The sequence below is a fragment of the Geospiza fortis genome, unplaced genomic scaffold, assembly GCF_000277835.1.
Source record: "Geospiza fortis unplaced genomic scaffold, GeoFor_1.0 scaffold40, whole genome shotgun sequence".
Classification (NCBI taxonomy): domain Eukaryota; kingdom Metazoa; phylum Chordata; class Aves; order Passeriformes; family Thraupidae; genus Geospiza; species Geospiza fortis.
The window spans coordinates 18,849,953-18,870,445 of NW_005054297.1; the positions used below are offsets into that span (position 1 = coordinate 18,849,953).

General features: G+C 39.4%; 1 protein-coding gene across 3 annotated transcripts in view; it reads right to left on the reverse strand.

Moving 5' to 3' along the window:
• The window catches only part of STOX2 (storkhead box 2), a 71,445-nt gene extending 50,958 nt beyond the window's left edge, over positions 1–20,487 (reverse strand). For 2 of the 3 annotated variants that reach the window (XM_014312129.2, XM_031066201.1), the window contains exon 1: positions 20,355–20,487. In XM_014312129.2, the coding sequence (XP_014167604.1) occupies positions 20,355–20,445 (91 nt within the window). In that variant the 5' untranslated portion in view covers positions 20,446–20,487. The remainder of the gene's footprint in view (positions 1–20,354) is intronic. The other variant, XM_031066208.1, reaches the window with a different exon arrangement.
• Positions 20,488–20,493: the final 6 nt, after the last annotated feature.

Genomic DNA, 20,493 nt, shown 5'->3' on the forward strand with positions numbered 1-20,493 from the left:
AGGAATGCCAGACACTGCTCTTTTTTAAGTGGGATCCATATTAAATGTGACTTCTTTAGCATGCAACTTCTGCAAGGATTTAAAAGACTACACCTGATATCCTAGAGAAATAACTTAGAGAGTGTTATATTTTTTAATTCAACAACAGTTTCAATTGAGGATGAAATGAAATACAAATGACTACTAAATACTACCATTACTATTTAAATACCTCTTCTGCAAAGCCAGAATCAATTACAGTGATTGCAAAAGGCTGGAACAGTCTCCCTCATTACCTGAAAATTATTCAAACTTGGGATGAAGTCAAAAGAGAGACACAATTCATGTCATGACAACAAAACAGACAACACCAGTGCTCCTCCAGACATGGCCCATACATCTGTGCATCCTGCAGACAATTTTTCTTCTATCTGCTATGCCAGCCTCCCTTGTTCCATCTCACAGCTAGTGATTAATTACACTTCAGTGAAGCAATTCATCCAAGCTGGACCTTTGAAACGGAAAGACACTGTGGGAATCTTCTGCTTTGCTTTTTAAGCACTTTTCTCCACTGTTAAAACTGAAAGTAATAAAGCCACATGGTATTAGAAGGTAGTATTTCTGTATTTTTGACTGCCTTGTGGTACAGAGAAAAAACTCTCATCTGTTATGCATCTTCATATTAAGTACTTAGCTGTCATTTATCACATCAGGGTTCAGTGAAAGCTTCTTTGAGGGAAGAGAAACACGTTTCCAATCCAAACCTATAACACACATGTTGTACCCTGTGTGTTACAGGTTTGGATTTGAAAAGTGTTTCCTTCCATCAAAGAAGCAACACCGTTCTGCAGCAATGTGTGCTGATACCCCAGCTTAGTACTCGCTGCGCTTTGCCAGCCATGGAAATGTCTAATTGCATTCTGCTTTTCCAGTCCAGAACTCCTTGTACTGCTGCTATCACCACTTTGTTGTGTTCCTCCATGCTCGTTTTGACAGCTCTTGTTAAAGACTAGCCAAAATGTAAGCCTGGTTTGGACAGGCAAATCACCTCACTCATACAAAGGCAATCTTCAAGCCTGCCTCAGTAAATTAAACTTACAGTTATAAGAAAATAATAAGAAACATTCCCATGGGCTCGTCTGAAATGTGGTGCTAGCTATGAGATGCAGCCCTGAATAATTCCAGCACAAGTCCACCTTCAGAGACAAAATACACAGGACTTGAAAACCGAGTGGTATTTTCCCCTTCGCTTTTATTCTTGCCAATGTAACTACATACTTTCTTGGGCCAAGAAACATCAACAAGTCCCGAAACTGCATGAAAAATGTGAACAAAGACACAGAAATGTTATGCAATCAATAAAATCACTATTTTTTGCACTAAAGCAATAAATGGCTAGGTTTAACAAAATACTCTTCTAGGTAAGATCATTAATGACAAAATGAGTAGTCCTTGAATTAACTTTACTTTACTTTAGCATGGGCAATTTACTTTAGCATGGGCTTCAAGCCTTTGCTTGAAGCCAGTGTGATTTGCATGTAGTACTCCCCAAATAAATTAATAGAATTTACTTTGATTTAAAAAGCATTGTTTGAGCACAAAGATTCAACTCCTCTTGAGAGGAATGGCGTGGCCTCACATGGAAGAGGGTGGACTACAATCACCCGGGATCCATTCCAATCTGGATTTTTCCTATGATCTTGATACTCAAGGAGTTCAGTCAGATGCCAGTCTGTACAGGCTATTGGGATGACTGGAGGCACGGTCTGGAAGAGCCTGCACATGCTTATTGAATGCAATAAAAGTTCCCATGCCAAACTTCTTATGCATGTCATACAACACTCAACAGCAACCAGTATCAGTCTCAAATTTGCCAATTCAATATACCTGTATCCTATGACTCATGCTATCATCCTGGATATGTTAGCAACAGCTGTTCAAGTAACAAAAGTGTAAAATGTGGCCTTAATGCCAAACATGTAAAATGTGGCCTTAATGCCATTAACCTATGAATATTTTTAACAGAATATTTATAATGAAAAATCGTAAGTCAGATCTAAGTAGTGTTCTTGTTATCTTTCCTAATGCATTGTTAGATTTTGCTAATGATGCTACAGAGTTTGTGCATGTTTGGGATTTTCTCCTTTGTTTTGCTGGCAGGTCCAGGGAAGTCCCAGGGCTGAGACTGGTGGAGAGGCAGCGTTCCCAAGGACGGTACAATAGAGCAGTGTTTCCTAAAGTAGGTTATGTGAAGGACGAGCAGAAAGGCATCAGAGGGAGGGGTGACTGTGGAAAATATGGATGATGTCATCCTCAGCATCAGCAGATCTTTGAAAATACATGGCAGTGATTTATTGTCCTGGTAGACGATAAGGAGCTATGCTTCCAAAAGTTGGGAAAGTGCAGACCTATCCCAGTGTTTCCTTGTTTCACTGAATCCTTTTAACCAACTGGTTCTGGAAACATGGACAACTTGGTTATAAATGGCCACGTGCTCAGCCTTTGTCTTAAGCCTATGCCCAGATGACCCATTTTGCACATTTTAACCAAGAATAAAGTGACCTCATTTTCAAAAGTGCTGAGCACCAGCTGTTCCTATTGTATTCACAAACTGCACTATAGGTTCCTGTTTTCAAATTCTTGACCTCAAAAGAATTTTGAGGCAGCAGAGTGGTTATGTTGTTCCACTTGCCATATGCCTATTCATTTTAGTTTAAATATAAAAGTCTGGGTCAACTACTTTAAAATTCTGAATGCACTAAATCCTGAACAAGTACTCTTGCCACTAGAACTTAAGTGCAACCTAAGTGAGCCACGTGATCTAAAAAAAATATTTTTGCACAGAAGAATGACTAGATTGAAAGTCAGAGTATTTTGGCTTTCATTCCTGGTTTATTTTTATTTTCTTTCTTTCTAACGAATGGCCTAAAAATGGGGGAACAATAGTATCCCAGATGCTACACTTGAATTTGTATTTCTGGGATGAAGTTTGTTTGTTAGGTTAAAAAATTCAAGATCGTTTTGCTATAGCTTTTGGCTAGTGACTTTTCCCTAACAAACAGGTATTTTGTAGTTTTAAACTGTTACTTAAGTAGTTTAAACTGCTAATTGAACATACCACTGTCATCCCCAGACAAAATATCACACTGTTTGTGCAAACAATAAATGCAACTACCTTAACTCTCCAAACCATAAAATTTCAAATCAGCAAAATCAACAAAACAACTTACCCACAAATCACAAAATGAGTCATGCTGATGATCGGTGCACAATATTTGTTTTTGATTTTTAGATTAAGCTGGTTTTAAATAAAAGATAGCAAGAAAACCTCAAAATAGATTGAACTTGCTATGACTTCTTGTTGATATCTACTGAGAAGACACTGATTTGCACTGCATTGCATCCCAGTAAAAAAGATCCTGACTATGTGTGAGGAAAGCACTACTGCTTTTGGGCATAAGTAAATGAATCTATATAAAGACAATACATAAATGCACACCACCCACTAATAAAAAAATAAAAAATATTCTCTCTCCAAATACAGCATATTATTCTCTTCACCTTGAAGAGAAATTGATTGTACTCCCAAAGCCAATAGATCTTGATACCTTGCTTATGTTGATTAGTCAGAGTTCTATTTTGATTCCCCTGTAAAAGTAAACCTTGTCTTGCTTTGCACTTCTAGCTCTGCCTGTGTTTTACAACAGCAGAAGGCAAAGTTGTGGGAAGGAAGCTTTTCTAGAAAGCAGGGTGATTGGGTGGGACCAAGCACCCAGAACAGGGGAGGGTGAGATAAAAGCAGGAAGGTTCAAGGTAAAGGCCAGGAGCAAAAATGTTGCACAGATGGACTCTCATCTCTGAGAACCAGACGCAAAGCAGACATAGCAGTAGCTCAAAATCATTGGTTTGATACAGTTTTCTGAAATTCTGCTCATACTTGCTGATATTTTACAGGTCAAACTGTCTACAAATGCAACAGGAAACTATTTGAAAGTTGCTGATGAAGTGCATATAAAGAGGTAAAACTTTTATTTTATTTTGAAAATAATTCAGAATAGAGACACTGTCAGATCACCAAAAGTCCTGAGATGTATGAAGGTGTTTGAGCAGACACCACAAGATAACAGCAAAGAAAACAAATAATAATGGTCTCTTTCTCTTGGTGACACAGTCTTGAAATACAACTTGTTTCCTTGGTCTGAGAAAGATTTGTCAGTGACCTTTTGAGAAAAAATGGCTATAAATCCTGCCAAAACCAGCTTATAAATCCCTTCACACATCATTACTTTTGGCTTCACTTGTTCTGTACTGCTGATGCTCTGAGAATCACCAGAAAGCGCATCCCACCCTTGACCTCCAAAGCCAGACCACAGTATTTCCAAGCTTTGCACTACTGGCAAGGTACTGAGATTTGCTGATATCACAAGAAGAGCTGGCTGGTCTTGTTTGATGAACTATCCTAAGAACAGCTATCAATTCAGTATTAATTTGATCCTTAATGCTATTTTTCCGTGTAAATTATAGCTGCAAACACAATGAGGTCATCTTCTCTAATCATGAATGCATGACAAGCAACATAAGATTCCAACTTTTGTGATTCACACACTAAATGAAAAAACTATGCAGCAAACATGAATTTCTTATCTACAAAAGCAGGTTATGTTTTTTTCCTTTTCAAAACCAATACAACAAATCCACGCACACCAAGAAACAGCTGGGCATAACTATGATTTCTAGATCACTTTTAAATAGCTGAGCATAACTATGATTTCTAGATCACTTTAAACAAGCCATATATATACTCTTTATATACTCTCACTGCTGCTCTGAACTGGTTTCAGGCAGCTTTTACAATTTTTCAACACAGTAGTAGCCATGATACATTCAACAAATTAGCTTGCACTACACCCATCCTTTCACAAATGCTTGGTCAGACAGACTTGGTAGCAGGCCATTAGCTCCTTGAGCAAAGGGTCTCAGAGTCCCACCACCCCACCCATGACTATACCATCCAAACCGTTTTTGGCTGTGAAAGATGTGACAAGAAGGCTGGCAGAGGATTTACATTCATGTTAGTATTTCTATACAAAAGATTTCCAAAAATGGCAAAGTTGAGATGCAAGTACTAAAGAGAAGATTTAAATGCAAGTGCCAACATCAGTTCTTGCAATTCAACTCATTAGACTTTGGCCTTTTCCTTCTGACTACATTTGTGTCTTCAAAGATAAAGTAGTCAGGCCAAGAAAAATACCCAAAATGCTCACACATAAAATTCAGCCGCTTAGCATATGTCATTACCACACTCACTTCAAAAATACTGAGCAACTTAAACCTGCAAGCCACTTGGCTTTAGCTAGAGATAAATGCTGAGATAAGAGAGGTATAATTGTTCAATGTAATACTGTAGCATGTTTTATATAAACATTTACTAACACTGCACTGCATATACTTCATTTCAGTGTTGTGAAGCGCTGCTGAATGTTCCAACTTTATTTATGGTCTGCTCCTGTAATATTTACACATCCAGTGTTCCTCCTGATGCTGCATTAAATATACTACTCCAGCTTCAAATAGAAAGGAGCACGTATGCTTTACAAGAGGGCACAGCCTACAGGTTTCCAGCAGTTACTTAGCTTATTCCTCTCCACTGCTGAAAGAGGAAAGGGGAAAATCAGAAAAGAATGTGTTAATTTGAGAAGAAAACATGAAATTGGGATTAAAGACAGCTTTTGCATTTAGTAAAATGCTTTGGGTTTAACCATAATTTTTCTATGAAGTAACTATTAAGTGAATTATAACATCTGAAATCAGGGTCCCCACAGAGGAGACATGTTTGTAAACTTCTTGGATGGTTTGGTTTCATAATGGAATGTGTGGTGTGGCACTTCTGTCTCTCTTAGCACTGCTCTTCCACATCATAGCTCTTGGACAGCCTCAAGCAAACTTGAGAGAGAGGGAAGCAGCCTCAAAGATCTTATGTTCCCACAAGTCTTGGTGACCCACCACAAGGTGTACTGAGGTAAGACTGAAGCCCAGACATAGAAAGAGACATCAAACTACCTAGAAGGGAGAGATGAGAGAAAGGAATGGAAAACACAGCTCACAAAGACTTGCTGGGGTTTATTCACTTTAATAGCTGGTTGTAACTACCAGGGAAAAGTCCTGCAACCTCCACTCAAAGAATTCTCCCTTTGAATACTTCCGTTTTCTGCCTGCTCTTCTGCTGTAACATCCAGGGAAGGGGCTGCCACATTGCAGTGACAGCAAGGCACAGGTCAGAATCACAGGAAGGAAAGGCAAACTTTGTGATGTCACACCAGTGCACATTTCAGCAAGGTATGACATCTCACCACAGAACCAGGCATCTTGCCCTGATTTTAGAACAGTCTACAAGCAATACTCAACAGTAACCACTTCTGGCTCCAGGTCTTCCCCTTCTGTCCACCTACATGCTTTTGACTTAAGTGCCTCAGGGTCCTCCCCTCTACCTGAGCACCAAGAGCTGCAGATCCTCCCTTTCACCCCTGTGCAAGCAGGGGATTGCCAGCTACAGTGCACATGGGAGAGCACACTGAGGGCACCACTGCCACAGCAGTGACAGCACTCGTTTCAATGACAGCTACTGCAAAGGGAGATACTCCATAGCAGTGTGATGATCCTCCTTTAAATCAGACAATTAGGAATAAACCAATACCACTAATAAATGCAGGACTAAAGCCTGATGGCTTTCATAGTGCAAATGATCCTTGGTCTTCCCTGAGCACCATCAAGTAAAGTCCAATTTTGTTGCCTGGCTCTGTCTACAGAAACCATTCTACTGTTGCCAGCAATGAACTCAACAGCCTTGCTTTTGCTCTCATGCTACCATAGACTAGCAATAATTCAGGTAAAAATCAGCAGAATTGTACTGGTATACAAAGAAGAATCTAACCCCATGGTCAATTAGGTGATTTTTAATGATCCTACAATTAGAGAAACCAAATTAAACATTTAACATTTGACCTCTGCTGCTACTTCTAAATTAGCTAATAGAGATTAAAAGCACATACTTTTTTCAAAAATTTACGAAAAAAAGGTTTCAAATCTTGCAAATGACATTTGATATGTTTTCATTGTGCACTAGAGTTTAAAATGCTATTTTTAAAATATGGAATAGTAGCTTCAGACTCTAAAATCATGGACTTTGGAGATACTCTGATTAAGCACACACTAGACAGATTGGATCATGGACTGGAGCGGATGAAAGTCAATGTCCTGTGAGAATCTCGGTGCTACAATGGTGTTTAAGAACAGTTCTGCAAATAAAACAAGTGACAAATTCAGAGAGTGCTGAGAGGAAATTCTTCCATTTTTTTTAAACTGAAGTCTATTATGAAAATTTCATCACTTGTTATCATATTTACTGTTTTCTATCCTATATTTTCTACCATTTGCATTGGGTTTTTTTCAATGTTTATATTTTACTCTTGTTAGAAAACACATTTCCAGCATCAATTACAATTACTAACAGCATGCACATCTAAATAAACACCTGCAGATGTACACAAAGCATAAACAAAATACACTCATACTGGTATAAAACACAGCCTCCTCAAGTGAAACATATTAAATGGATGTGCTCTGATGTTACATTAACAATATATAGAAACCTTCACCAGAAGGCTGGAGAGTAAAAAGAGCAGTCTTAAAAAGAATATACATATAAATATATATGTATAAAATAAAATTATATAAACATGTATGAATATATGATGTCACTCAGTACATGCAGCAAAGTTGTTTTGTACATACACAGCAAAGAGATGATTCCTGTGAGCATCAGTGAATGTGCATAGTGGATATCTTGGGAGGGCTGGACCATGTGCAGTACATACACAGAAAATCTCTGGAAGAATCACCACACACAGTTGTCTCCATCCACTTCTACACAATACAGCTGAAATTTATTTCAGAACGTGTATTTCTGTTATGCTGGTCTATGGATTGACAGGGCTTGGGACATAATTTTGATGGATACTCAGGCAGCTCTGCAGAGAGAATGGTGACTGTATTCAGCTTTACACTCCACCAGTGTTTTTAAAGGCAACCCACTGAGCACATGGATAGAGTTAGTTCAGGCCCATATGAAAATCCAGGTATGTGAATTTTGAAATCCCTGCAGTCCATCAGCCTTCAGACATGTTGAACATTTGCCTTCTTCAAAAAACCAGCACTTTTACAGAGACACCCAATGTGTCATAAGCTCAGGAAGCCATGCTATAAAGTTATGGCCTTTAGCTATTAGTTCAACCAAGATTAGTCTTGTGAGCCAGCCAATGCCTCCAAAATAAAGAAAAGGGATACCTTGGAGACATGAAACATTAGGACCCACTTCTGCATCCTTTTCTTAGTTCAACAGCTGTCTTGAAACAGCAGTTCCACTTTACCAATAAGCAGGAGACTTGGAAACAACTAATGCCTAGGCACCAGATCCTGCTTGCAATTTGAATCAGGAGTTGACATTTTTGGAATGTCAACAGTTGATACAACAAGAAATTCCTGCTTAATGCAAGCCTTTCATCTAGGCATGTCACCTTCAAGATGAGAGGGCTCATGAGGCCCAGAATTCTGAGGGAAAGGAAAGGAAGGAACTAGGAGAAGAAAACTATGTGAAAAGAGTAAATGGAATTACAGAAATAATTAACAAATGCTTCTTTTGTGACTTCAGAAGAGAATGTGTGATGACATGAATCCTATTAATATCCAAGTTACAGGAATCTGCAATGTCTGTGTTGTTTGGAGACATGGGATTAATGTTGCCTCTTGACCTAACAGCTGATCTGCTGTTTTTCTACCACCAAAAATACCAAGAACCTGAAAACCTCCTTCTCACATGCATATATTCCTCATTATTAGGAAAAGCAGCAAAAGAGGACAGGATGAAACCTAATGCTAGTTTAGTACTGACAATGCACACATGCAAGATGAGGTTGCCACTCCCCTAACACTGCCTGGTATCACAGAGTGTACCTGCAAGCAAACATCATGAGGACTGCTAAACAAACTGTATTGCCTGAACCAATAGCAAAGGATGGGAAGCATACCAGGGGGAGCACCTGATGCACTTGCTTTCTCTCTCTACTTCCTTAGATATCTGTTTGTGGTTATAGTTGGACACAGCAGAGTGGGCAAGACAGACCAGGGTCTTAACTGGCACAGCCACTCTCAGGTTTTTACTTGTTGCTGGAAAAACATAATCCAAAACTGCTACTGAATGGCAACGTATACCAGAGCAGGTTTTAGATGGTTTTTTTCTCCTTGCTGGTCCCCCACAGCAAAATAGCCCTCCCAGAGTTATGCACAGCAATCACATACATGCATCCATCCATTCAGGAGTACGTAAGAGGTCAAATGCCCTGATCTGAGAAAAAGGTTTGAAGCTAATTTGCTATTAGAGATAAAATAACACTTCCCATGGGTAGCTGTGCTGTCAGACAATTTTGACATGCCTAGTACTGACAAAGCTTGGTCTGACACCAACACACTCGTAAAATTCAGTATCAACACCTTTTTGTATGCTTTCTCACCGCTTGATCCACAACATCCTATTGAACTGCAACATTAATTAGTGAATGAATTATAATGACACAGGCATGTTGAGCTTTTTACCTCAACTCTTTTAACTTACCTTTTCATGATTTAACTCTAAACGTAATCTACAGTGAAACACTTCACTGTACTTAAGTACACTGCTGTGGGTGTGAAAAAGGAATCACTGTTAGGATAAAAAAGAATAACCATAAAAAGCCAAGTGTACTGTATTGTAGAGCCTGTTGGTCTGTTTGGAACAATCAGCACTGCGATGAAAACCAAACGAGATTATCATCTAGTAGGCAGAAAAAATATTGTATCAATTTTGAAATTAGCTCAGAGGCATGCAAATGAAGGACCAATGGTCCTGATTTAAATACAGTCAGTTTAAGGACTTAAATTGAGATCTAAGGGTGAGCTGGTAAAAGTGAAGCATACTTCTCGTGACCAGAACACAACATCAGCCTTCTCTGGCAGAACAGCAACTCTGCCCACGACTCCTCTTTTTGTGCTCTGCCTTTATACCCGCCCTTGTTTCTGGTAAACTTGTCCCATTTTCTCTAGCTGTCCAATCTGTGGCCCTAATTCAAAGGCAGACTCCAATTAAAAGGGAGAATTACTCAGCAGTTACAGCTACATCCTTGCCAACCTTTCCAATTCTCCTATGGAGGCAAAGAATACGTGCAAGAGAGATGGGTATATGCATTGTTTGTGGAAGGAGCACTGCTGTGTGTTAAGGTTTCCTATCTAAACAGTCAACCAAAACTCTGTGCACTTTCCCACTAAAGGACACAGTCAGACCCTTGGGGCCTTAAGGTACTTTCTTATATAGAACTATCAGCCCATGCACACAGAGCACAGGCTCGCCACATATCCAATTAAATAAACTTACATAAATCATATTTTACTGTGCTGCACAACAGGCAGTATGGCTGACCACATCTGGAGAAAAGTTATTGTATGTGGCTCTAATATAAACAATACCTCACATAGCTACTCCAGCCTCTTGTGAAAAGAGGTAGTTAAGAATGTGATTTTTAAAGCCAGGTCTCTAAAACATGCCTGAATTTTACACCTATGGTTACTGAAGAATATTTCTGCAATTAAAATAATTACACAGACTGAACCTAAGACTGATTCAAAGGAAAATGCCTCATGATTTTAGCAACAAGCAAAAAATGCAAAAGGTTTCATTTGGGGATGGCTATATATTTTTCCAACAAAACTGGAAGAAGTTGTTCAGAAACTGAGATTTCATTAAAGCTGGAAGGAAAAAAATGCAGAAAACCATTTCTTGCTTCTCTGTTCTGTAAAGACATATCAGTCAAATCCATTCCTATGCAGACATCCCATGCAAATATAATTTTAAGATTTCACTCTTGAAATTCATTGCTTATGGAACATTTGTATCTAAAGAGGAAGAAAAGTAACTACATCCATCCATAATGAAAGCAGAGACTAAAGATCTATTTGTAACACATTACAAACCCCTAAATATTCCCTGAAAACGGACTTCCTTTATTGATAATTTTTGACTGGACTAGTGCAAGGGGAGGAGGTCAGTGCACGGACAAACAGGCAGCCAATCTGCTCCCACCTGTAATCTCATCTCCTCATCTATGGAACTGCCCTGAAACCAGAGGCTGAGAGATTGCTTGGGCCTTGGGTGAACTTTCCATGGCCACTGGTATTTGTCCTCCATCCCTCAAAAGAGATGTACTGCAGACACACCCAATTAACAAGTGCAAGTTGCAGCTGTTCCAAACTTCATGTTACAGGCAATAAACTTCTCTGAAGTTTCTGGCCACTCTACTCACCCAGCCAGCAATGCAGTAATTACACCTAAAAGCACACAAATCTGAAGAAAACCTTGTAAAAAATAGTTCTGCTTCACTCTGTTTAAAAAAATATTTAGTTTAAGGCTCACATTTTGTGAAACAGACCACAGTATGGTCCAAGAATGCAAAGTCTCACAAGAGCAGAATTTAGAATGTCCTATGAAAATGAAGAATGGTACTTCACTCTAAAATGCTGTGAAAATTTAAGAGGCAAAGTTAAGTATCACAATGAAATTCAGTACATCATCTTTACTGGCTTACAGGATAAACAGTCCAATTTATAGCATTTACAACATTATCTCATATGGTCAGAAGTTCAACTACAAACTAGGTCACAGGTCATCAACAGGAAATTCATAGGAAATTATGGAGGAAATTAAAAGAACACAAATGGGCAAAGAAACTAATTTATACAATCTAGGTTCTCCCTAGAACACAGCTTCCTGTGTTATGATGAACTCAGCTTTCATACTGAACTTTGCTTTTTCCAGGCTGCATTAAGTATTTCTGAACTGTCTATTATACTCTCTAAACCCCAAAATGTGCAGGTCAGATTCACTAAAAAGAGCCATTCCGTTTTTTTTCTTTAAACAATATAGCTGGGAAAGGAAATGGTAACTAGAAAAGATGTTTCGAGATCATTAAATGCAGATTTATCACTACTGGCACCTCAACAATGGGTGTACAAGATCCTTCATTGACACAAATACCACAGTGAGGACAGATACCACCCAAACCCAAGAAGACATTCCCATATTCCTTCAGTTCCAGCATCCCAGCCAAACTGCACCTGCACTCCTGATCATGTTTGAGAAGATGACAAGTAGTATCTGTGGGCCTGTTCTACTCTCACATTAGACATGCTTTTCAAAATAAAACCCCTGGTCAGTAAGGCATAGGAATAGAGCTACAGTTCATCTAAGTTATCTGGACAACTTTTGAAAAGAAAAACTGCTAAACAGAAGCAGTTACTGCTTAATTGTTTAGAGCTGAAAGCTGAATGCACTGTACTGCCTACATCTTTAATGTATCACACGAAACAAAAGCTAGGAGTAAACTTTGCAAGACAGATACAGTATGAAAGACTGGCAAGATGCCTCAGCTGTCTCTCTTCTTGCTCCTTTAGTAAAATAAAAAGACCTAGTATAAATGAGATCAACTTTTCCTTCATTCTTTTTCACAATACCCAAATATACACATAAGGTCCACAAAATAAAAGCAGTTCAAGTTCATTCTTACTCTGGTGCTTTTACACCGTATGAAATTCAATAAAAACATCGAGATGTGTTTTTTCAATATCACAACTTGAAATTTCTAGTGAATTGTGCATTGGTAGTGATGTTCTGCAGATAGTATTTCCCACTGAAGCAACAAGAAAACACACACATACTTTAAAAATTATAGGAATCACATAATCTACAATTTGATAAAAAACAGAACTATTTTTGGGTTGTGAGGAGTTGGTTGACAAGGTAGTAGTGATAACAGTACCAAGTAACACTCACTTCACATCATTTACTGATGGTATTATAAACAGGCCCTCTCTTTTGGCTTGCAGGAAGTGAGATGGAAAATTCTGAGAACACAGTGTTGATCTGAACATAGGATTTCACTTGCAGAACGAGGACTGCTATGTTCACACTGAACACACCTATTACTGGATGTCTGTTCTTATCTGCCATTACCAAATCAAAGCCTGGGTTGAGAAAGGATCCTTTCTTTGTAATGGGCAATATTACAGTATAAAACAAAGGAGAAGATTCTCCTATTGAACTGATTAAAACAGAAGCACAGAGAACTGCAGAAACAGTTAAAAGTACCCAGGAAAACAAAGTCAGTGACTGATACAACTGGGAATAACTCCCTTGCCTACTAACTTTCAAATCCAGTGATTTTAATCTCTCTTTGAGGGAAGGAAAAGGGGAACTTGCTATCCTCTTTATAATTAATTCAAGCCTGTTGAAAATCAAATTTTCTTGTTTCAGTTACCTTTTGCAGCCTGTTCAAAAGCTGCCAATACAGATCAGGATTCTGTCTAAACTAGACTGCTCTACCCACTCCATCATGCTGCACACCCAAATATACTCGCTGTAAAGCCAGGTCTTCCTTTTTCCCCACCCCCCTCCACAGGCAATTTGAGTAAGATAATTCCAGCACCTATATGTCATCCAAGAGTGAGATACAAAACAGCATCAGTAGAGCAGCCAACTCAATAAAACATGCTGAAAAAAGGAAGCCAGTAGCTATAAACAACTTTCATACCCTTTCATAGCTACAGGCAATCACTTGGGAGCAACAAATTCTGATTTGGGAAATTTTTGCAACTTCAATATTCAAGCATTTTCCCTGGGACTACTCTGGTTGCTACCGGCCTAGATACCAAAAATTCTGCAAGAACGAGTACAGAAGGACAATTTCCTGAGACTCTCAGAAAAGCTTTTAACCCTTGTTTCTGCTTCCGGTCCTATCTAATTAATCTAGAAAAAAAGACCTATAAATGAAAGTGTTCCGTTTAAGTTCAGGCACTCAGGTCTCAGTTTTAATGGTCTCTATCCTTTTTCCCCTCTTCTGATAAAAACTAAACCAAATGGTTGGACAGAATTGCATGAAGCATTAATTAGTTACTTCTTACAAGCGGAAATCTATATTTCCAAGCGAAGATTTACATCTACACCACCAAACCCATCAGATATCCAGTTTTAGTAATTTAATGGCAGTTTTGTCATTTACACTAATGGAAAGTATAATGTTTTTCAAGGAAAAAACCCAAACATCATTGTGTTATTTAGCTGACAATTTTTGGTCATGGCTGATACTGTCTGGCCACTTCCAACTATGTAAAAGCATGCTTAGGGGGATCCAAGAGTAACTGAACCTGCAATTTTTTTCAGCACTGCTTTACTTGAGTGATGACCCAGAATTTGGATTTAATTCTGTTTTAATGCTGTTCACAGAGATATTTTACAACCTGCTATGGGATATAAAGCAGAGTCATGCTAAAGAACCTTCCAGAAAACTGAAAAGAAACCTCCAATTTTTGGAGGATTTCTACAACATGCTTAGCAAAATGGAATCTTTCTGGTCTTCTGATGGTACTTATATGTCTTTAAACCGTGCAAAGAATGTTACAAAGATAGTAGTTTACTCTGGGATGAACTTTCCAGCATACAAATGAAGGCCTATTTGCTCACAGCTGAGCAGGTTATCAAGCTAACCCAAGGTGATCTGCAGAATCCTCACATTTCAGCCCCCTCCAACAAATAATGCATTTTGCAAAGATGTGGTTGCTATTCAATTCCAAAATGGCAAGATATTCAACACCCTTCAGGTTCATCAAATGTTGCCAGCGGGGTATAACCTCTACACCTGTGAAAGACTGGGAGCTATTTGTGATGAATCAGTACTGTGTTTGTTCTGAACCCTTGTCTGCTCCTGAAAGAGGAGCTTCCTGTATCTTCAGTAGTCTATCATGATACCTAGTGTGCATATAGAAAAATTACTTCAGTCACAGGATTACCAGAAAACACAACTAGAAATGTATTCAGACGCAGACTGACACTCCAACACAAATGTCAATGACAGCCTTTGGTGACATGATCCTGGAGTGCCTCTGTGCCCCTCAACCTGGCCAAAGGTCCAAGCAAACCAGCGGAGAGAACATGGAAACTTTGAATGCAAGCAAGAGCAAGGGGCTAGGAAGGGAAAATTACCTGGAACTTAGCCCTGCAGAGATGAGTGCTTTGAACTGAGATAGAAACATGAACAGGTCTAGGTAAGATAGGCACACACACAGTCTCTTTGTTATATTCATTCCTCTTTGATTTTACTTCTAATGCCATGAAGAAAAGAGATACTCTGGATTCCCACACTCATAGGTCATATCAGCCAGGAAGAGCATCAGGTACACAAGGGCAGTTTGGTCACCCAAGCAGTGCTCAGGACCCTGCCCACAGCTCAGTCTAAAAGTGAGCTCATGGGCATGCAGAAAATGTCTCGGTACCTGGTGGGCAAGGACCAGGCATACATGTGACACAACACACAGGCATGGGCACAGCACTCTGTGACTTAATACCACACATACAACCACAGGAACAAAAACCAGGGCTCTACAGGAGAGAAGAGCTTGTCTTTTGTATTCTTTTAGGCAAGAAACCAGGGAGAAAACAAAATGAAGTAGAAACTGGTCTGTGAACTTGAACCAAGTTTGTGGTCTACAAATACAGCACACTTAGATCCTTCCCCCATATCAGGATGCAGTGAAAGTTCCTAATTCTCTGTCACAGTAAGGGGATGCCACAGAGACCAAAAGGAAAGACACAGTGAGCCCAGCAGTAACCTCCCAAGCAATAAAGCAGGCACAGCCCCTGAACTAACTGAACTGAGTGACCCTCTCAGGGCTCACCAGTTCACCACAGACTGAAGCAAAAGAGACAGAGCAGGATCCAGGAGGTAAAGCTGGTCCTGCTAGCCACTGACACCCATACACTCTCGGGTTTTATTGTCCCAGCAGTGGGTCTGGCCTAAAACAACACAAAACTACTCAGAATTCAGGCAAGCAAAGAGATCACATTACTGTTAAGAAGATATATGGGAAGCTGTTTTTTAATACCACATTTAAAAGAAGAAGGTGATGCAATACTGATTATTCCATTAAATATTAATTACAATACAGCTGCTTTCAAGCTACAACATATTCCTTTAGATAACTGAATTAAGGGACAGGAGAACTGAATGAGCTTTGTGTGTATTTAGCACTTCTCAATTACGTTAAACTGAGTTCTTCAGCTCATGTGTAATTATCTCCAAATATTAATCTTTAGACTTACAGGTTCAAGCTTTAAAAAAAACAAAACAAAAACTTAGGACCCTCAAATTTGCTCAGATGACTCCCAAGATCCTTCTTACTGTTCAAGGAGCTTGAAGAGTTTGTCCTAGACCTTTCATCAAACATTCCTGAAAGAGAGAATGAGGTTACCTTTTCCTCCTACAAATTTTAATTTGCATACAGATACCATCAGTTGGATAGCAGGGTTACATACTTCTCTCCTTTCCCTTCTACTTGAACTTGGTAATCACACTCCAGTAACAGCAGACAACAATGAGACTGAATTTTATTCTTCAACTTCGAAGGACTGAAACCTCTGCAAGGAAAATGTAAAGCAAAGAGCAGTAAAGTAACTGCACACTTTTCAAAGGTAACCTCCAAACAACCATGCTCTGGAATTAGTTTTTACCATTGCAGAAAGCTCTTCAGACATTCCTTTATGCTGTGACTGTTACCCTAGACCACCTCCATCTCAAACTGACATGTTACCTCCAACACCAAAATTGTCGATTAAAGTAAACGAAGAAGGCTGCAGATAAAGTTTTTTCTTTCAAGAGCATTACTCAGTTCCAGTAATATTTAATGGCTGGGTCGATCACAGGGTGCAGCTCCTCTCTCTGCTAAAACAAAATCCAGGCTTTGCTTTTGTATTTAGAAAGAAAAAAAGAGGGAAAAAAAAAGGCAAGAAGCTTCCAATATTTGAAAAGATATATATATATATGTATAATTCCATTTAAGTGTTTGGAGACCACCAAAGTTGCATTAAATTTTATCCTGCTTGGCAGTTGCATATGATTTCTTTATTTTCCCTTGAATTAAGCAGCAATACATCACAAACTTCAAGTATATTTCCCTGTTTTCAGTAAGAGGTACTGTATACATGTATATGAATTGTATTGGATTCAAACTTTCAGCCTCTCTTCTCACACAAGGTCGAAGCTCTACATTGTTGAAATTTTCTTTTTCAGTGTTTTTTCTCCAAGACAGTCCTCCACTGGGAAATTAATATTCTGCATGAACAATGAACTCCTTGCATGGCCTTTGAACCTAGTGGTTGCTAGGAGGCCTAAAGAAACCCTGGAGTACAGCCTATTTAATAGCACGTATCAAGAGATTATTCAGAAGCAAAAATGTGTGATTTTCTAAATTGTCTGCTTTTTTCCCTCCTTACTTCCATCTCCATTCATCTGTCAAACAATCTTTAGATTTCATATGAATTGCATCTGCATCAATTTTCTATAATTATGGGCAGTTTGTTCCCCAAGTATTCAAAATGTGACTGGCCAGCCACCAATGCTGCTTCAAATCAAGCAAATATCAAACTGCTCCTTACTCAGTTTTACTGAAAAGGCTGCTTAAATTCAGATGTGCTTCACCACTGTAGCATGAGGTTTGCACTTCCATTATAAACATGGTTCTGCTTAGGGACTGTATTTTCCTCATACAAAACACCATGGCACTGACTGCAGCACCATTACTCAGTATTTCTCTGTGCTGGAAGAAATATATATAGCTTCTCCAGTCAATTCAGGCATACTTGAATATTAACATTTCAAGATTTTTAGCATCTTTCTGAACGTTGTTCGATTGTATGCATTTCCACATTTCCCCAAGCAGAGTAATTGAGGCAAAACCCCAAGGTTTCTTTCCCACCCTCCACCCCCATTCCAAACAATGAGGCATTTAATTAAAAGATAACCACAACAATGTTACTGGTGATGAGGTTAAATGGTTGGATAAACAGAATGCAGTCCTCTGAAAAGCCCATGTGTTTCAGGACACTTTCTCTCCTACAACACTCTGGGTGACAAAGAAAGTATTTGTATTCCTGATCCTCACAATTTTTACACCAGAGAACTTCCTACAAATTTCCTGCAAGGAAGAGAGTTTCCTTCAAATAGTGAGAAGTGTACACAGTAGCTATTCCTCCCAAAACTAATATTTGGAAAGGCAGTGGACAAGGATCCTTTAAAAAATGAATGTGGCAACTATCCATTATGAGAGAACAATTACATTTCCAGATAAAAGCCTAACAAGCTGTTGTTAAGGTTGAAAAAAACAACAAGAAAAACCCAAAACAACAAAACCAGCAAATATTTGCTGATTTTAATTTTCAACGTGTTCTCCCTCCAAAAACTTTAACAAATTAGTAAAACTTAACATGACATTTGTTCTTATCTTCAGTCGTTGCAATTGAAATGACTACCCTCTATAGTCATAAACAAGTATTCTTGGTCTGGAGATTACTTTAAAATATCTATAGCAGATTAAAATTCTGTGCCCCCTCCTACCTCTCAAGGACACAGGTATCTGCCAACAAAGGGAGGGTGACATATCTGATTCTGCAGATTGCTGGTGTTCGACTGTCTGGTTGGTTGGTACCAATCTTGCCAACATAAAGCTTTCACAGAGCCAGAGCACTTTGCTGAAGAATTAAAAACAAGCAAGAACCACAGCACTTGGCACAAAATGCTCACGTGAGCTCCTTCTCTTTTAAATATGGCCTTTCACACTGAAAGAAGGGCCTAAAAAGTACTGACTTCAACAGATCTGACACAGGCTATCTTACACTGGGAATACCAGGACATTCACCCAGAACAAGAAAAATCTTTGCAGTATTGTCAGATTCAGCTTTCCAGACACTTTCAAGTCCTGCAGCACCAATGGAACAAGTCAACCACTCCACCAACACAACCATTCTCCTCTTCAGCTGTTCAAGCATAAATTTTCCTTGCTGTTTCCACTCACTATGTGACTTCTCCGGAACCAGAGCATCAATTGCCAAAATGGCACAATACTCTTACACCGGCAGATTTTTCAATAAAATGCATTTTATTTCTCTTGTACTTGGGCATGAAAGAAAAAAACCAGTCACGAGGCACTTTTAAAACATTAAAAACCAATCCTACTAAAGAGATACGTTTATTAGGGCCAGAGACAGGAAAGCGAGCATATAACTGAAAACCACAATCTTTGGCTCAACCTTTGCAGCAGAAATGGGGCGGGAGGGGACAGCAGTACAGGGCTGGAGACGTTTTCAGTAACGCATTATAAATACCTTAGTTTTCTCCTTTCAAGGAATCTGCCTACTCAACCTAAATTGTGCCTCAGAGGGAGAAACGTGCCTTTGTGATAAATTGGAATTTGCCACCATAATAATGAAACATTATGTCCTATCATCACAATAAACAGGCAGCAGAACAACAAAGGAGGTTTCCAGGATTTTCTGCCCCCAGCCCCCTCCCCATCAGCATTTTCCCAAGTCGTCTTTTGGGTGTTTATGAAATGCCTTAATCCCAAGGCCATTAAGATGCATTTCTGGATGGAGCAGATCCTACAAATAGTACTGAGGCTTTCCAAAATCTCACCAGCACTCCATCGGAGGCCAAGCCTCTCCCTGATGCCTGCCTTTCCCTGCGCTGTTTTTTGTTTTGTTTGTGCTTTCTCCTTCCCATGCACAAACATGTTGGTGCAGTGTCCATTATTTCCCTACGGCCTTCCTTGAAAGCCACTGACAAATGAATATACATGCACGTGTGTGTTCCACCACATACAGAGGTCTGGTCTCCTTCTGCACCTCAAAAAACAAATGCAAATGTGTTTACAGTCATTTACACCAACACATGCCTTGCCATTGCAGAAACATGCAGCTGAAAGCCTGAGAGACTGTAACAAGACAACTGCAATCGCAACCACAAGTAACCCTTTTCCTTTCCAAAATGGAAAAACACGAAAACCTGATGAGTTAACGAGAGTTAACTGCATTTTAAGAGGAATGTGTGGGAGAGCTGTAAATATCCAGCACATGCTTTTACGCACAAAAGGCGCAAAGGGCTCCATGCTCTGCACATCCAGGCATTTTTGTCTGCTCTTCCGCAACAGAGATGCAACCGTTTCTCTCATACATTTTATTTCACTAGACTAATAGATTTTAAACACCATATTGCGAGGACACCCCTGTGAATCTTGCAGAGGTACAAAATGGTGGATGTATGCTATTTTTTTTTCATTATTCCTAACAACTCAGCCTCCCGATCGCAAGCTCCCCTCCGTACCCACCAACACATCCTTCCCAGCCAGACACACATCCCGAAGCAGCCTCGCAATAAAGCTCTCTCGCATAGACAAATTATGTTACAAACCTGATGTCATGTAGCCCCGTGATGCCTGGGAAATAAAAGCTGGGGGGAAGTGCTTGTGCAGTCGGTAGTCCTTCTCGCTGCGGGACCTCATGCGGTCTGAGGCCCGGTCGGAGAAGTCGGAGCTAGGCCAGGCCCGCCG